Source organism: Scylla paramamosain, chromosome 7, assembly GCF_035594125.1.
Source record: "Scylla paramamosain isolate STU-SP2022 chromosome 7, ASM3559412v1, whole genome shotgun sequence".
Classification (NCBI taxonomy): domain Eukaryota; kingdom Metazoa; phylum Arthropoda; class Malacostraca; order Decapoda; family Portunidae; genus Scylla; species Scylla paramamosain.
The window spans coordinates 22,436,665-22,451,623 of record NC_087157.1 but is presented as its reverse complement, the minus strand read 5'-3'; the positions used below and the strand labels follow the sequence as shown (position 1 = coordinate 22,451,623).

Genomic DNA, 14,959 nt, shown 5'->3' with positions numbered 1-14,959 from the left:
TATAAACTTATAAGAAATACAGCAAACATTCTTAATCTTTTCCACAGATTTGATGAAATGTGACACACATCTTCTGTACATAAATCTGAGCTGCAGGATAATCATGAAGCTTGTGGTGGATGGGAAACAAAAAATCCTGAATCTGCACAAATATCCATATCCACTTGAAAGTCTAACTAATTGTTGCCAAGCCAAAGCTTTTTTTTTTTTTGAAAGAGGCTTGTTGAAACCCTAATTTTCTGAGCAATCTTGCAGACATGGCAGTACTGGTGAACTGAGGTAACATGCAAAATGAAGACAATTATAATCAATATCTACTTTTCTCTCTGATTCTACATAAATGCACACTTAATTTGCCAGCCCTTCTGGGAGTAAGGAAAACAAATATATAGATGGAGGAAAGAAAGGATATGATAAAAAAAAAACATAAAGGATGATTCCTTTTGGGAGGAAAGAAAATGAAGATTATGAAGATGGAGGAAAGAAAGAATGATGATTAAGATGGTCATGAAGAATGACAACCAACCAATCAATACAAAGAAATCCATGTGAGTGGAAAGGAAAGCACCATTACGTAAATAACATCAGTATTCAGCAACTTGGATGTGCATAGTAAACTTGTGGTAACTTATTGCCATATTCAACCAGAGGGATGAAACAAACTGACTTCCTTCAACATGTTTACTGTACTGCTCTCTTCTGAAAGGAGGTAATATTCATGAAGGTTGATTAATAATAAATTTGGTATTCAAATTTAATGGGATGAAACATTGACACTGTATTTGCAATTGTATGTATTACGGTATATACTTTTTTACTAATGTTTGTTTTATGCTGATATATTTAATTGCATCTTCTTTAACAACTATATTTAGATATCATACAAAATTATTCTTAACTTTTTCACTAACCTTACACTAACTACAAAACACTATCACAGTGAAAGGGTTAATGTGAGGCACCATGTGATCCTGATATTGTAGTACCTTGAAAATCAGTCAGTCAATCCTGTAGCATGTTCACTGCACTATTCATCTTTACAAGTTCTTAGTGGTACAGCCATGGTCATAAGTCAAGTAACCTGCACTCACTTTTCCTGTTTAACATTTTCCCTTCATCTTTAGTCCTCTCACCTGCAGACAACCTTTTAACAACAAACTTACAACAGACAAATTCTAAACAAATATAAGGACTTCAGACTGAAGGGAAAAATGTTAAACTAAGCAAAGACTGATCCGTTATGTTATGACTTGCTGACAACCTCATAACAGAAAACTGACAACTGATAGATTCTAAGCAAATAAAAGAAATGAAGATTGAAGGAAAACTGCTAAACTAAGAGGAGATGAGGACAGTGTGTTACTTGAATGATGACCAAGACTGCATAACAAAAGCTAAGCATGGAAGACCCTTATCACTAGAGTATGACAAGGATAGTGTAAATGTTTGAAAGATGTGCTTTATCTCTCTTCTTTGAGTTTCAAAACTACCTTAACTACTTTACACACACACACACACACACACACAGAGAGAGAGAGAGAGAGAGAGAGAGAGAGAGAGAGAGAGAGAGAGAGAGAGAGAGAGAGAGAGAGAGAGAGAGAGAGAGAGAGAGAGAGAGAGAGAGAGAGAGAGAGAGAGAGAGAGAGAGAGAGAGAGAGAGAGAGAGAGAGAGAGAGAGAGAGAGAGAGAGAGAGAGAGAGAGAGAGAGAGAGAGAGAGAGAGAGAGAGAGAGAGAGAGAGAGAGAGAGAGAGAGAGAGAGAGAGAGAGAGAGAGAGAGAGAGAGAGAGAGAGAGAGAGAGAGAGAGAGAGAGAGAGAGAGAGAGAGAGAGAGAGAGATGCATGGTAAATGACAGATGAAAGAAACACAAGAAAGAAAGGGAGAGAGATGAAAGACATCAATTGGAGGAAGGAATCAGAGAGGTGCAGAGAAGTGAAGGAAAGAGATGATAATGAATAAAAGAGAGAGAGAGAGAGAGAGAGAGAGAGAGAGAGAGAGAGAGAGAGAGAGAGAGAGAGAGAGAGAGAGAGAGAGAGAGAGAGAGAGAGAGAGAGAGAGAGAGAGAGAGAGAGAGAGAGAGAGAGAGAGAGACCTCTAGAGAGGACAAGGAAAGAAAAAAAATATATATAAGAAAGAAAGAGAAAGAGACACCACTATTTTCCACTCCCTCCTACTACAATTCATCACATTACCATTAACTTTAAATCCTCTCCTCTCCTGGCATGAGTGAGCAGTAGCAGTAGGTCTTCAGATCATCCAGCACAAGGTTCTTTCTTACATTACACCACTGACAGCAACGGGACACACAGAGGCAGTGGCTTGCAGGACCTGGGCAGCAGTGTAGCCATGCTCACAGAGGTTGACCAGGGTGTGCAGTAGTCGCAGGCCATACACGTTCTGCAGGAGGGAGGTGGTGACTGTGTTTAGTGAGGGTAGATAAGGCTTGTGTGTGTGTGTGTGTGGGGGGGGGGGAAATGATGTCTGTACTGGGTGGAAGAATTGTAGGTAAGCATGAGGAAAGGAGGAGGAGGAGGAGGAGGAGGAGGAGGAGAAACAATAGTAATACAGGTATAATAATAATGTGATGATACTACTACTACTACTACTACTGCTATTAGAAATAATGTGGTATCCAGGAAACACCAAGAAGAGATGAAACACGAAAGAAAATGAAAGAATATGTGACAACAAGAAAAGAAGGAAGAAATAAAGGAATGCAGAAGAAAGTAGAAGGAATAAATGGAGGAAGAATATAAGCATGAAGGCATGTACCAAGATTACATTCAGCCAAATAGACAAGAGACAGGACATGGCCACTGATGAGGATAACAAGAAGATAGAGTCATCCCAGGACTAACAGATCAGGAAAGGAGAGTAGTAGCAGATTACCAGAAGAGGTATCCTGGAGCTTAAGACTATCACAAAATTAATAGACAAGGGAAGCAGAAATTTATTGGGCAACTAATGACATGGACAAGACAGCCAGTGGGCACATCACATGCCAACACTTTACCTTTTTGTTCCTGATAGAATGAAAATACAATTTACTGAAGTTACAGGAAAATAAACCTTATTGCAATGAAAACCTTGTTGGGGAAAAAAAGTCACTCTAGCATCATGGGGTATATTATGTGGTGAAGGAGATGGGAATAAACTAAAGGTGACAAAGAAAGGCTAGATGGGGCAGCCAAGGGGGTCAGAATGGGAATGCTGCTTACCACAGTAGTCGTATGTAGAGCCTGACAGTTGTGATGCAGTCCAGAGTGAAATGTTGAGGTTATATAATGAAAGAGGGGGTTTGGCATGTGTAGGATGTGCTTTCTCATTGAAGGGTAATTGTGTGAAGAAATACAAATTTGAAATGTAATGTTGAAGTGTTTTGAGATAGCTAATATATTTTATCTGCAGAGAGATGAATAAAAAAATGTGCTTTATAGAAATCTAGGGCCAAAAAAGATTATGCAACAGAGAAAAGACAATAATAATAATAAAAACAATGAAATAACAATAATAATGAGAGAATAAAGAATATGAAGAAGATAAAACACCCTTTATAAAAATAAAAACAACAAAAATGATGAGAAAAAGGCAAAGAACACAAAGAAGACCAGACCCTTTACCTGTGCCAGATTGAAGCAGTGGGTGTGCACAATCCTCACAGAGTCCAGGTAGCAGGACCAGCGCACAATGTCATGCTGATGGTGGGTGTTCAGCATGTGTGATGCCTTCTCCTCCTGCCCTGTCACTGCCCTTGCTAGGTTCCACATTGCCATCTTCAGGGTCAGGCGGTTCTGGGGGAGACAAGAAGTGGAGGATGAGTAAAAAGAGGAGGAAGTGATCAAAGTTATTCACAGTCTAAGAAAAAAAACCTTGCCTACAGATTTCTAGTATATTTAAGGACTATAATCAAGGGATATAAGAGAAGGTATAATTACAAGATAATAAGGGAAGCTGCAAGAAGCCATCAGCCCTACACATGGCAGTCCTTGTATGAAATATACCCACTTATTGTCCTCATCCATGAAACTGTCAAATCTTTTAAAGCTAATGGCTCAGCACTAATAACTGATTATTGAGTCCATTCCATTTCATCTATGAGATGATCAGTTATTCATAATCTAAAAACAGTTTAACTTACAAGTTCTATGTATATTTAAGGAAATATATTCATCACTACATCAGCAGCTTGGTGAGAGAAGGGAAGGAGGAAGGAAACTGGTTACTGTGATAGGTTCAAGACTCACGTTATGCAGGATATCAAGCTGCTCTTGCCAGTGTTGTTGTTCCTCATGAGTCTCAGCCTTGCGTTTCTTGGCTTGCAGGATGGCAAGTGGTACATCAGGGTTGGCCACTGAGGTCTTCTGTTGTGGGGATGGTAATGGTGCATGAAGAAGGGATGGGATAAAGTATTGTCATATGATGCACTTTCAGATGAAAGAAAGGATCATATTCTGAAATGCTTCTGCATTACATCTTCACTAGCTACATTCAAAAGGCTCTAATTAAAGTTACACAGGTTTTTTAAGGGTATTCATATGATTCTAAAGACAGATAACAATATTTCTACATTATTAACATGAGAAACACTCTTGAGAACCTGGCTAATCACCTCTGTGGTCTTTGAAAATAGTCATTATGAGAAAGGAAAGCATTTCAGAATATGGGTCAAAGACAGAAAAGCAGGCACAATCACTACATCATTAAGCCCCATATAATTAATCAACTCATTCTCTGAAGAACATTGTCATGTATAAAATAGTAGCATTTATTCAAACTCATATGGGTGATTGTTTTTTTTAAAGTTATTAATGGAAGGAATGACTTACCAGATAATCTAAAAGAAATTACAGTAATTATTCACAAACTCAAAAGGATGGAATTGTTCCTTGCAAGTTGTGAATGGAAGGGAAAAATGTTTGTTAACACAATAATATGATCTTGACTCCTTTGAAATTAGAAAACAAGTGGAATTAGGGGAGCAGCACAGACTCAAAGGCCACATACCAGACATGGATCATCATAGGAAGAATCCACAGAGTTTGGAGGAGCTGGCTTGCTGTGAGGCTTCCTAGCACCGAGGAATCTGGACACTTTTTGGCTGCCCAGCTTGAGGTCACCCCAGTGCATGACAGTCGAGGTGTTCACCTCCTTCCGCACCAGCAGGAACTGTGCTTTCAGACTCTCCTGATGAAGATTTTCCTGTACAGGTATTAAGAATTTCATGAGGCCCATGACAGAGAGAGAGTCAAGCTGACAGATGCTCTGTTGGCAAGATTTGTGAGATGAATTAATTTGATTTTTTTTTTTTATGTATGAGGGTCTTTGGTTTAGGGCAACAAAAAGTCCACTGAAAGTATCAGTCCTTATATATATATATATATATATATATATATATATATATATATATATATATATATATATATATATATATATATATATATATATATATATATATATATATATATATATATATATATATATATATATATATATATATATATATATATATATATATATATATATATATATATATATATATATATATATATAAAAGAAAAAAAGATAGGATTATCACAGCAAGCTGAGATCATTCTACTTAAAACACACAAAAATAAAAGGTAAGGGAAAAACTGTATGTCTAAAGTGGTGAATTTATATAACAAGCGTGCATGTGACTGGATGAGTATGAAAGAGACTGAATAAGTGATGGTGAATGAGTAAAAGTAAGAATGATTCACTGAAAAAGATTCAATCTATCTTCTCAATTTGATCCTCTCTTTCCATCATGTCCACTCACCAAGTCTGAGTCTTCCATCCACTTGACACTGAACACGTCCCCAAGGAAGGTGCCCAGGTAGTCGTCAAAGTAGCAGGCATATGAGTGCTGGTGGGGGCTTGATGCACTCAGGGCATACACTGTGAGGAAATGAAGAAACATTAATTCTTTGACTGCTATTAATAGTAAGATTTTTATTTGAGTAATCCCAGACAATCTGAATGAGAAAAAGTCAAGTTATAGGAACCTGAAGGCTTTAATTACACAACAGATTATTTTCTTGTCAGTGGTGTCTTTTGAAATCACACTCTAAACTTGTATCATACTATTTCATCTATGCAGTTTAAGAATAATCCACAAGAAATTAAATGGAAAAAAAAAACATTAACCATTTGCCTGGTAATCATTGTATGATTTTTTTATTTGAGTAATCCTGAAGACAATCTGAATGAGAAAAAATCAAGCTATGGGCATATGAAGGTTTCAATTACACAATGGATTTTTTTCTGTCTGTGGTGTCTTCTGAAATCCTACTCTAAGCTTATACTACACCATTTTATTTATGTAGTTTAAGAATAACCACATAAGAGATAGATGATTAAAGGCCAGATAGAACAGCAGATCTATATAATCACACAAATTCAAGTTAAGGGATACTGAAATATTTCACCTTTAATGTCTTTTGGCAGGAGGTTCTTGAATAGTGAGCCAGACTCGCATGATTCCACATACAACACCATCTGCAAGAGGCAACCATCCACATGACATAATGAGAACTCAAGTCTTAAGTAACACTGTAGTACCAGAGAACATGTCTTCTTTGATGGTTTTGAATGCTCTGATGTACACACAGATTCACATCCCTTATATCAGTGGTTCTCAAACTATGGGTTATGACCTAAAGTTGGATTGTGAGATCAATTTTGATGGGTCACAGGGACACAGAAAAATTCTCATAGTTGTTTTTTTTCCAAAATAAAGTGCATATATCACTGTACATTTTCTCTCTTTAATTTACTATGGTGCACGAAGGATTGAAATATTCCAAAAAGGGTCGCTCAGGAGAAAGTTTGAGAACCACTGCCTTAGATAATGAATATCTTTATCATCATTGTCTTCATCTTTAATCACTATGATTCCACTGCAAGGCAAAAGCCTCCCAAAACACCTTCATTTATATCTGTCAGCTATCCATTTATTCCAGGCTATCACATGGAAACTTATTCTCATCCAGTTCTCTTTGCAGCACACACCATTAAATCAAGAAGAAGGCATTATACAAAAGTGATATATGAATCAAATTTTCACTGAACAGTTTTCCTGTCTTGCAAACCCTCTGGCACACATCACCTACTTAATACCACCTTAGACTGCAACAACTCACTTAACCACCTATTTGAGGCCCAATGGCAAAGCTATGTATGGGACTCACCTCACGGTACTTTTGGTTTGTGTGCATGTCAAGCAGTGCGTCAGCCAGGTCAGTGGCATTCAGAATCTCATCTGGGAAGGCAAAGAGGCCGGGAGCACCATGGTCCACCATGTTGATGAAGACCCTATCATTGGGACCAGTTTTGAGCACTCTGCCAGACCCCACACCCTTCATACCCTCAGCATCTCCCCGCAGCACCTTCAGGAAGTTCTCGGGGGTGACATCCTTGCCTGTGTAGTCCTTAAGCACACCTGGGTATACATTAGGGCCATCAGGTCGGTTGATCACCACACCAGGAGTTGGGTTTCTGAAAGGAAGTCAGGAGTGACTTGCAGGATTGGCATTAAAGAGCCCCTCCCCCAACAACAACAACAACAACAAAAAAAAAAAAAATAAATGAATAAAAAAATAAAATAAATAAATAAATAAAAAAATAAATAAATAAATAAAATAAAAATAAAATAAAATAAATAAATAAATAAATAAATAAATAAAATAAAACAAAACAACTCAATTGTTTTTTTATATTTTATATATCAAAATTTAGTTCTGTCATATTGATAAATAAGGTCTATATTTGTACATATACATAAAAAAATGTAAATGTAGTCAAGTTTGACCAATTCATTTCCTGTACAGTACACGTTAACACAGGCTTTGTCCAACCAGACCAACCTGTATCAAAATAACCTAAACAAGAGTCTGTTCTTCATTAATAGAGTGTCAAGATCTTTCAAGATCTAACTCCCCTTGTGACTTCTGGCACCTAACCAAAAACATCTCTAATAACTTCACTTCTTCATCTTTTCCTCCTTTATTTCAACCTGATGGCAACACTGCTATCTTATCTATTTCTAAAGCTGAACTCTTTGCTCAAACCTCTGCTAAAAATTCCATCTTGGATGATGTTTTCATTGCCCTTGCTGGCCTAAACCCTTGGAAGGGTTATGGACCTGATGGGGTCCCTCCTATTGTTTTCCAAAACAATGCCTCTATGGTTGCACCTTGCCTAGTCAAACTCTTCCAACTCTGTTTATCAGCATCTACCTTTCCTTCTTGCTGGAAATTTGCCTAATTTCAGCCTGTTCCTAAAAAGGGTGACCATTCTAATCCCTCAAACTATCATCCTATTGCTTTAATTTCGTCCTTCTAAAGTTCTGAATCTATCTTCAGCAGGAAGATTCTTAAACATCTATCACTTCACAACCTTCTATCTGATTGCCAGTATGAGTTCTGTCAAGGCAGCTCTACAGCAGCCTTGATGGAACCCATGCTGGGTTTCCTTACCGAGTCTTGGAAATCTTTTAAGGATTTTGATAAAACTTTTGCTGTTGGCTTAGGCATATGAAAAGCTTTTGATAGAGTCTGGTGAAAGGCTTTTGATTTCCAAACTACCCTCCTACAGGTTCTATCCTTCTCTCTTTAACTTCATCTCAAGTTTCCTTTCTGACCTCTATTGCTGCTGTAATAGACTGTCACTGTTCTTCTAAATCTATTAACTGTGGTATTCCTCAGGGTTCTGTCCTGCCACCCACTCTCTTCCTATTATTTGTTAATGATCTTCTACACCAGACTTCTTGTCCTATCCACTCCTATGCTGATGATACCACCCTGTACTTTCTCATATCTTTTCACAGATGTCCAACCCTCCATGAAGTAAACAGTTCTCTCAGAGAAGCCACAGAATGCCTGACTTCTGATCTGTCTAAAATTTTTTATTGGGGCAGAGCAAACTTAGTATTGTTCAATGCCTCAAAACTCAATTCCTCCAGCTATCAACTTGACACAGCCTTCCAGACAACTATCCCCTCTTCTACAATGACACTCAACTGTACCCCTCTTCTACATTGAATATCCTTGGTCTGTCCTTTACTTATAATTTAAACTGGAAACTTCATATCTCATTTCTAGCTAAAACAGCTTCTATGAAATTATCTGTTCTGAGTCGTCTCCACTGCGTTTTCTCATCCCCTCCCCCCAGCTACTAATTCTGTACATGGACCTTATCTGTCCATGTATGGAGTATGCTTCACATGCATGGGTGGATTCCACTCATACCACTTTTTAGGCAGGGTGGAATCAAAAGCTTTTTGTCTTATTAACTGCTCTCCTCTAATTGACTGTCTTTAGCCTCTCCCATCACCGTAACATTGCATCTCTTTCTATCTTCTACTGCTATTTTCATACTAACTGCTCTTCTGATCTTGCTAACTGCATGCTTTCCCTCCTCCTGCGGGCTAGCTGCATAAGACTTTCTTCTTTGTCTCACTCCTATTCTGTCCACCTCTCTAAGGCAGGAATTAATCAGTATTCTCAATCATTCAACCTTTTCTCTGGTAAACCTTTCCTGCTTCTACACTTCCTCCTTTCTTTGACTTGAACTCTTTCAAGAGGGAGGTTTCAAGACATTTATTCTTTAATTTCTGACAGCTACTTTTGACTCAGTTCAGGGACCAGCACTTCAGTGTTTTTTTTTTTTTTCATTATTTTATTTTTGTTGATTTTGGCCAGTGCCCCTTCTACATGAAAAAAAATAAATAAATAAAATAGAAATAAAATAAAATAAATAAATAAAATAAAATACTTCAAACTTTTTTTGTTTCATTCTAGATTACTTTTAATTGCTTATTTAAACTAATTTACATATAAGCAAAAAACAGACTCCAAAAAACAAAACAAAAAAACAAAACAATTCAGTGGGTTGGGTTTAAAAAAAAATAAACCTGTTTTTTTCCAACCCTGGGAGTCAGAGTCTACTTGAGAACCAATTACCACTAGGAACCGGTATGATATGAAGGGAAGAGAAACAAGAAGGCATTATTAAGTGTTGAAGGTTACTTGAGGGCCAGTTACCACTAAGAAATGGTATGACAGGAAGGGAAGAATGAAGCAAGAAGGTATTATGAGGTACTGGAGATTGCTTGAAGAGGGATCTGCTGACTATGAATTATGTAATGTGAAGAGAAGGCAAGGAAGGAGTGAAAGAGTAGTTTGAGGTGCTGAGGCTTCCTCAGAAACTACTACTACTACTACTATTACTGTGCCTACTGTGAGGGAAATGGAATGAAGAGAGAGAGCATTATGAAGTGGTGATCTTTCCTTATCCCCACTATATACTATCTTCAGTAAATCCATAGTATCGTTACACCAAGGATATGGGTGCGGGTGGCAGCACTGTTGGAGATAGCAGCTCTGGGAGAGGCGGGAAGACCGAGAGAGCAGAGACGCGTGGCCCGAGAGAAAGCCAGCGTGTGCCTGCCTGCTTTGGAAGTGTTTCCCTGCCTGTTGAGTGCCTGTCGTGTCCTGGGAGACTTGTGGTGCCCCTGTGAACTTGTAAAGCAGAGTACTTGCGGAGGATTTGTCAATAAACCTAGGAAATAGTGCCCAGTGTTTTCCCTTGAGCCCCGGCCTCATGTATGTGTGTGCCTTGTCCCGGCGTTCAGAGTGTGACTTATTTGAGGCCCCGCTGCTCTAGTTTCTCGACCTGTGCCCGTGTGGATAACATGCCCGCCCGGTTTTTTTTTTTTTTTATGTAGAAAGGACACTGGCCAAGGGCAACAAAAATCCAATAAAAAAAATGCCCACTGAAATGCCAGTCCCATAAAAGGGTCAAAGCAGTGGTCAAAAATTGATGAATAAGTGTCTTGAAACCTCCCTCTTGAAGGAATTCAAGTCATAGGAAGGTGGAAATACAGAAGCAGGCAGGGAGTTCCAGAGTTTGCCAGAGAAAGAGATGAATGATTGAGAGTACTGGTTAACTCTTGAATTAGAGAGGTGGACAGAATAAGGGGTGAGAGGAAGAAGAAAGTCTTGTGCAGCGAGGCCGCGGGAGGACGGGAGGCATGCAGTTAGCAAGATCAGAAGAGCAGTTAGCATGAAAATAGCGGTAGAAGACAGCTAGAGATGCAACATTGTGGCGGTGAGAGAGAGGCTGAAGACAATCAGTTAGAGGAGAGGAGTTGATGAGACGAAAAGCTTTTGATTCCACCCTGTCTAGAAGAGCAGTATGAGTGGAACCCCCCCAAACATATGAAGCATACTCCATTCATGGACGGATAAGGCCCTTGTACAGAGTTAGTAGCTGGGGGGGGTGAGAAACACTGGCGGAGACGTCTCAGAACGCCTAACTTCATAGAAGCTGTTTTAGCTAGAGATGAGATGTTTCCAGTTCAGATTATAAGTAAAGGACATACCAAGGATGTTCAGTGTAGAAGAGGGGAACAGTTGAGTGTCATTGAAGAAGAGGGGATAGTTGTCTGGAAGGTTGTGTTGAGTTGATAGATGGAGGCATTGAGTTTTTGAGGCATTGAACAATACCAAGTTTGCTCTGCCCCAATCAGAAATTTTAGAAAGATCAGAAGTCAAACGTTCTGTGGCTTCCCTGCATGATATGTTTACCTCCTGAAGGGTTGGACATCAATGAAAAGATGTGGAAAAGTGCAGGGTAGTATCATCAGCGTAGGAGTGGATAGGACAAGAAGTTTGGTTTAGAAGATCATTAATCAATAATAAGAAGATAGTGGGTGACAGGACAGAACCCTGAGGAACACCACTGTTAATAGATTTAGGAGAAGAACAGTGACCGTCTACCACAGCAGCAATAGAACGGTCAGAAAGGAAACTTGAGATGAGATTACAGAGAGAAGGAGAGAAGCTGTAGGAGGGTAGTTTGGAAATCAAAGCTTTGTGCCAGACTCTATGAAAAGCTTTTGATATGTCCAAGGCAACAGCAAAAGTTTCACCAAAATCTCTAAAAGAGGATGACCAAGACTCAGTAAGGAAAGCCAGAAGATCACCAGTAGAGCGGCCTTGACGGAACCTATACTGGCGATCAGATAGAAGGTTGTGAAGTGATAGATGTTTAAGAATCTTCCTGTTGAGGATAGATTCAAAAACTTTAGATAGGCAGGAAATTAAAGCAATAGGGCGGTAGTTTGAGGGATTAGAACGGTCACCCTTTTTAGGAATAGGATGAATGTAGGCAAACTTCCAGCAAGAAGGAAAGGTAGATGTTAACAGACAGAGCTTAAAGAGTGTGACTAGGCAAGGTCCAAGCACGGAGGCACAGTTTCGGAGAACAATAGGAGGGACCCCATCAGGTCCATAAGCCTTCCGAGGGTTTAGGCCAGCGAGAGCATGGAAAACATCATTGCGAAGAATTTTAATAGGTGGCATGAAGTAGTCAGAGGGTGGAGGAGAGGGAGGAACAAGCCCAGAATCGTCCAAGGTAGAATTTTTAGCAAAGGTTTGAGAGAAGAGTTCAGCTTTAGAAATAGATGTGATAGCAGTGGTGCCATCTGGTTGAAACAGAGGAGGGAAAGAAGAAGAAGCAAAGTTATTGGAGATATTTTTGGCTAGATGCCAGAAGTCATGAGGGGAGTTAGATACTGAAAGGTTTTGACACTTTCTGTTAATGAAGGAGTTTTTGGCTAGTTGGAGAAGAGACTTGGCATGGTTCCGGGCAAAAATATAAAGTGCATGAGATTCTGGTGATGGAAGGCTTAAGTACCTTTCGTGGGGCACCTCTCTATCATGTATACCACGAGAACAAGCTGTGTTAAACCAAGGTTTAGAAGGTTTAGGGCGAGAAAATGAGTGAGGAATGTACGCCTCTATGCCAGACACCATCACCTCTGTTATGCGCTCAGCACACGAAGACGGGTCTCTGACATGGAAGCAGTAGTCATTCCAAGGAAAATCAGCAAAATACCTCCTCAGGTCCCCCAAACGAGCAGAGGCAAAACGCCAGAGGCACCTTTGCTTTGGGGGGATCCTGAGGAGGGATTGGAGCGATAGGACAAGATACAGATATGAGATTGTGATCGGAAGAGCCCAATGGAGAAGAAAGGGTGACAGCATAAGCAGAAGGATTAGAGGTCAGGAAAAGGTTGAGAATGTTGGGCGTCACTCCAAGACGGTCAGGAATACGAGTAGGGTGTTGCACCAATTGCTCAAGTCGTGGAGGATAGCAAAGTTGTAGGCTTGTCCACCAGGATGGTCAGTGAAGGGAGAGGAAAGCCAAAGCTGGTGGTGAACATTGAAGTCTCCAAGAATGGAGATCTCTGCAAAAGGGAAGAGAGTCAGAATGTGCTCCACTTTGGAAGTTAAGTAGTCAAAGAATTTATTATAGTCAGAGGAGTTAGGTGAGAGGTATACAGCACAGATAAATTTAGTTTGAGAGTGACTCTGTAGTCGTAGCCAGATGGTGGAAAACTCGGAAGATTCAAGAGCATGGGCACGAGAGCAGGCTAAGTCACTGCGCACATAAATGCAGCATCCAGCTTTGGATCGAAAATGAGGATAGAGAAAGTAGGAGGGAACAGAAAAGGGGCTACTGTCAGTTGCCTCAGATACCTGCGTTTCAGTGAGGAAAAGAAGATGAGATTTAGAAGAGGTGGTGTTCTACAGATTGAAAATTAGATCTTAGACCGCGAACGTTATAGAAGTTAATGAAGAAAAAGTTGAAGGGGGTGTCAAGACACTTAGGGTCGTCGACAGAAAGGCAGTCCGACCTGAGGACATTTATGGTCCCCTCCCCAGATGGGGACTCCGAGGCTGGTGTAGGAGTCGCCATTATGATTTTAAAATTTTTGAGTGAAGGGTGTGTGTGTTATTAGGTGCTTGTAGTTTTGTGTGGAGGAAGAGAGTTGTCTTTAGAGGGCAGGCTGTGACTTCCCCCTTGTGTTGTGAGACACAAAGGGAAACGTTCAGTGAGGTCACAGCTGGGTTTAATGATAAGTTCACAGCACCCCAGTGCTTTAGACCTCACTGGGAGTAATTATCGTTTCGGCAGGTGTCTACTGCCGCAACAAGTGGTGTCATAGAGTGGGATCCGGGGAACAGTGAGCAGTGAAAGACGGTGAGTCATCATGGAGTCACAAGATGGCCGCCATGACGGAGCCGAGGATGGCTCGAGTGAAGTTAAACCGGGCCAGATGGACTTGATTGCTGCCATGCTGGCCGATATGAGGCAGGAAATGGCAGTGGACCGTGATGCACAGGCTCAGAGGGCATGTGAGCAGGCTGAAAGGACCGATCAGCTGGCACGTGAGCAAGCTGAAAGGACCGATCAGCTGGCACGTGAGCAGGCTGAAAGGACCGATCAGCTGGCACGCGAGCAGGCTCAATGGGCGGACGACCAGGTCCGCCATCTTGAGGATGTGCTACAGAGTAGCCTCGCGTCCTTGAAGGCGGAAACACAGCAGTACACCGACCAGGCTTGCGACAGCGTCAGGAATTAACTGCTGGACAAGGTGCAGACTGGAAGGTGAGGTCCAGGGCCTGAGGGAGGAGGTGAGGACGGAGAAGCAGCGGCGCGAGCTGGCAACAGCGCGCGCGGAGGAACAGGCGGCCCCACGTGTTCTGGCGGGAACCACCGGGGTGGCGGACCTGCTGGGGCCTGCCTTGGGCTCTTGGCAAGAACCCTCGGCTCGGGGGTCTCACAGCGTCGTGTCAGAGCCGGTAGCTGCTTCAGGGGGCTGGGGAGCCATCGGAACTCTTCCCTTGAGCCCGGCTGGTGGCAGGCTGGGGCTCAGTCAACCCGCCCCCCCTTCTGCCGCCATCACCCCCTCTGTCTCCCTCCCCCGGCCGCCCCGCCAGCTGCCCGCACGAGTCGCGTTCTCCACCCCTCAGCCCTTCGGCTTCCCGGCGTTTGAGGAAACGCAAACCGGCGGAGTACGACGGGAAGGTAGCCTGGGAGGCTTATGTCGCCCAGTTCGAGATGCTAGCCTCTGCCCAGGGCTGGAGCGAGGC

General features: G+C 41.2%; 1 protein-coding gene across 2 annotated transcripts in view; it reads right to left on the bottom strand.

Annotated features, from left to right (window-relative positions):
- Positions 1-2,017: 2,017 nt before the first annotated feature.
- Positions 2,018-14,959, bottom strand: part of LOC135102210 (legumain-like) — a 34,082-nt gene continuing 21,140 nt past the window's right edge. For both annotated transcript variants that reach the window (XM_064007047.1, XM_064007046.1), the window contains 7 exons: positions 7,208-7,514; positions 6,446-6,515; positions 5,797-5,915; positions 5,004-5,198; positions 4,244-4,360; positions 3,620-3,790; positions 2,018-2,396 (listed from right to left, as the gene is read on the bottom strand). In XM_064007047.1, coding sequence (XP_063863117.1) covers positions 2,274-2,396; positions 3,620-3,790; positions 4,244-4,360; positions 5,004-5,198; positions 5,797-5,915; positions 6,446-6,515; positions 7,208-7,514 — 1,102 coding nt within the window. In that variant the 3' untranslated portion in view covers positions 2,018-2,273. The remainder of the gene's footprint in view (positions 2,397-3,619; positions 3,791-4,243; positions 4,361-5,003; positions 5,199-5,796; positions 5,916-6,445; positions 6,516-7,207; positions 7,515-14,959) is intronic.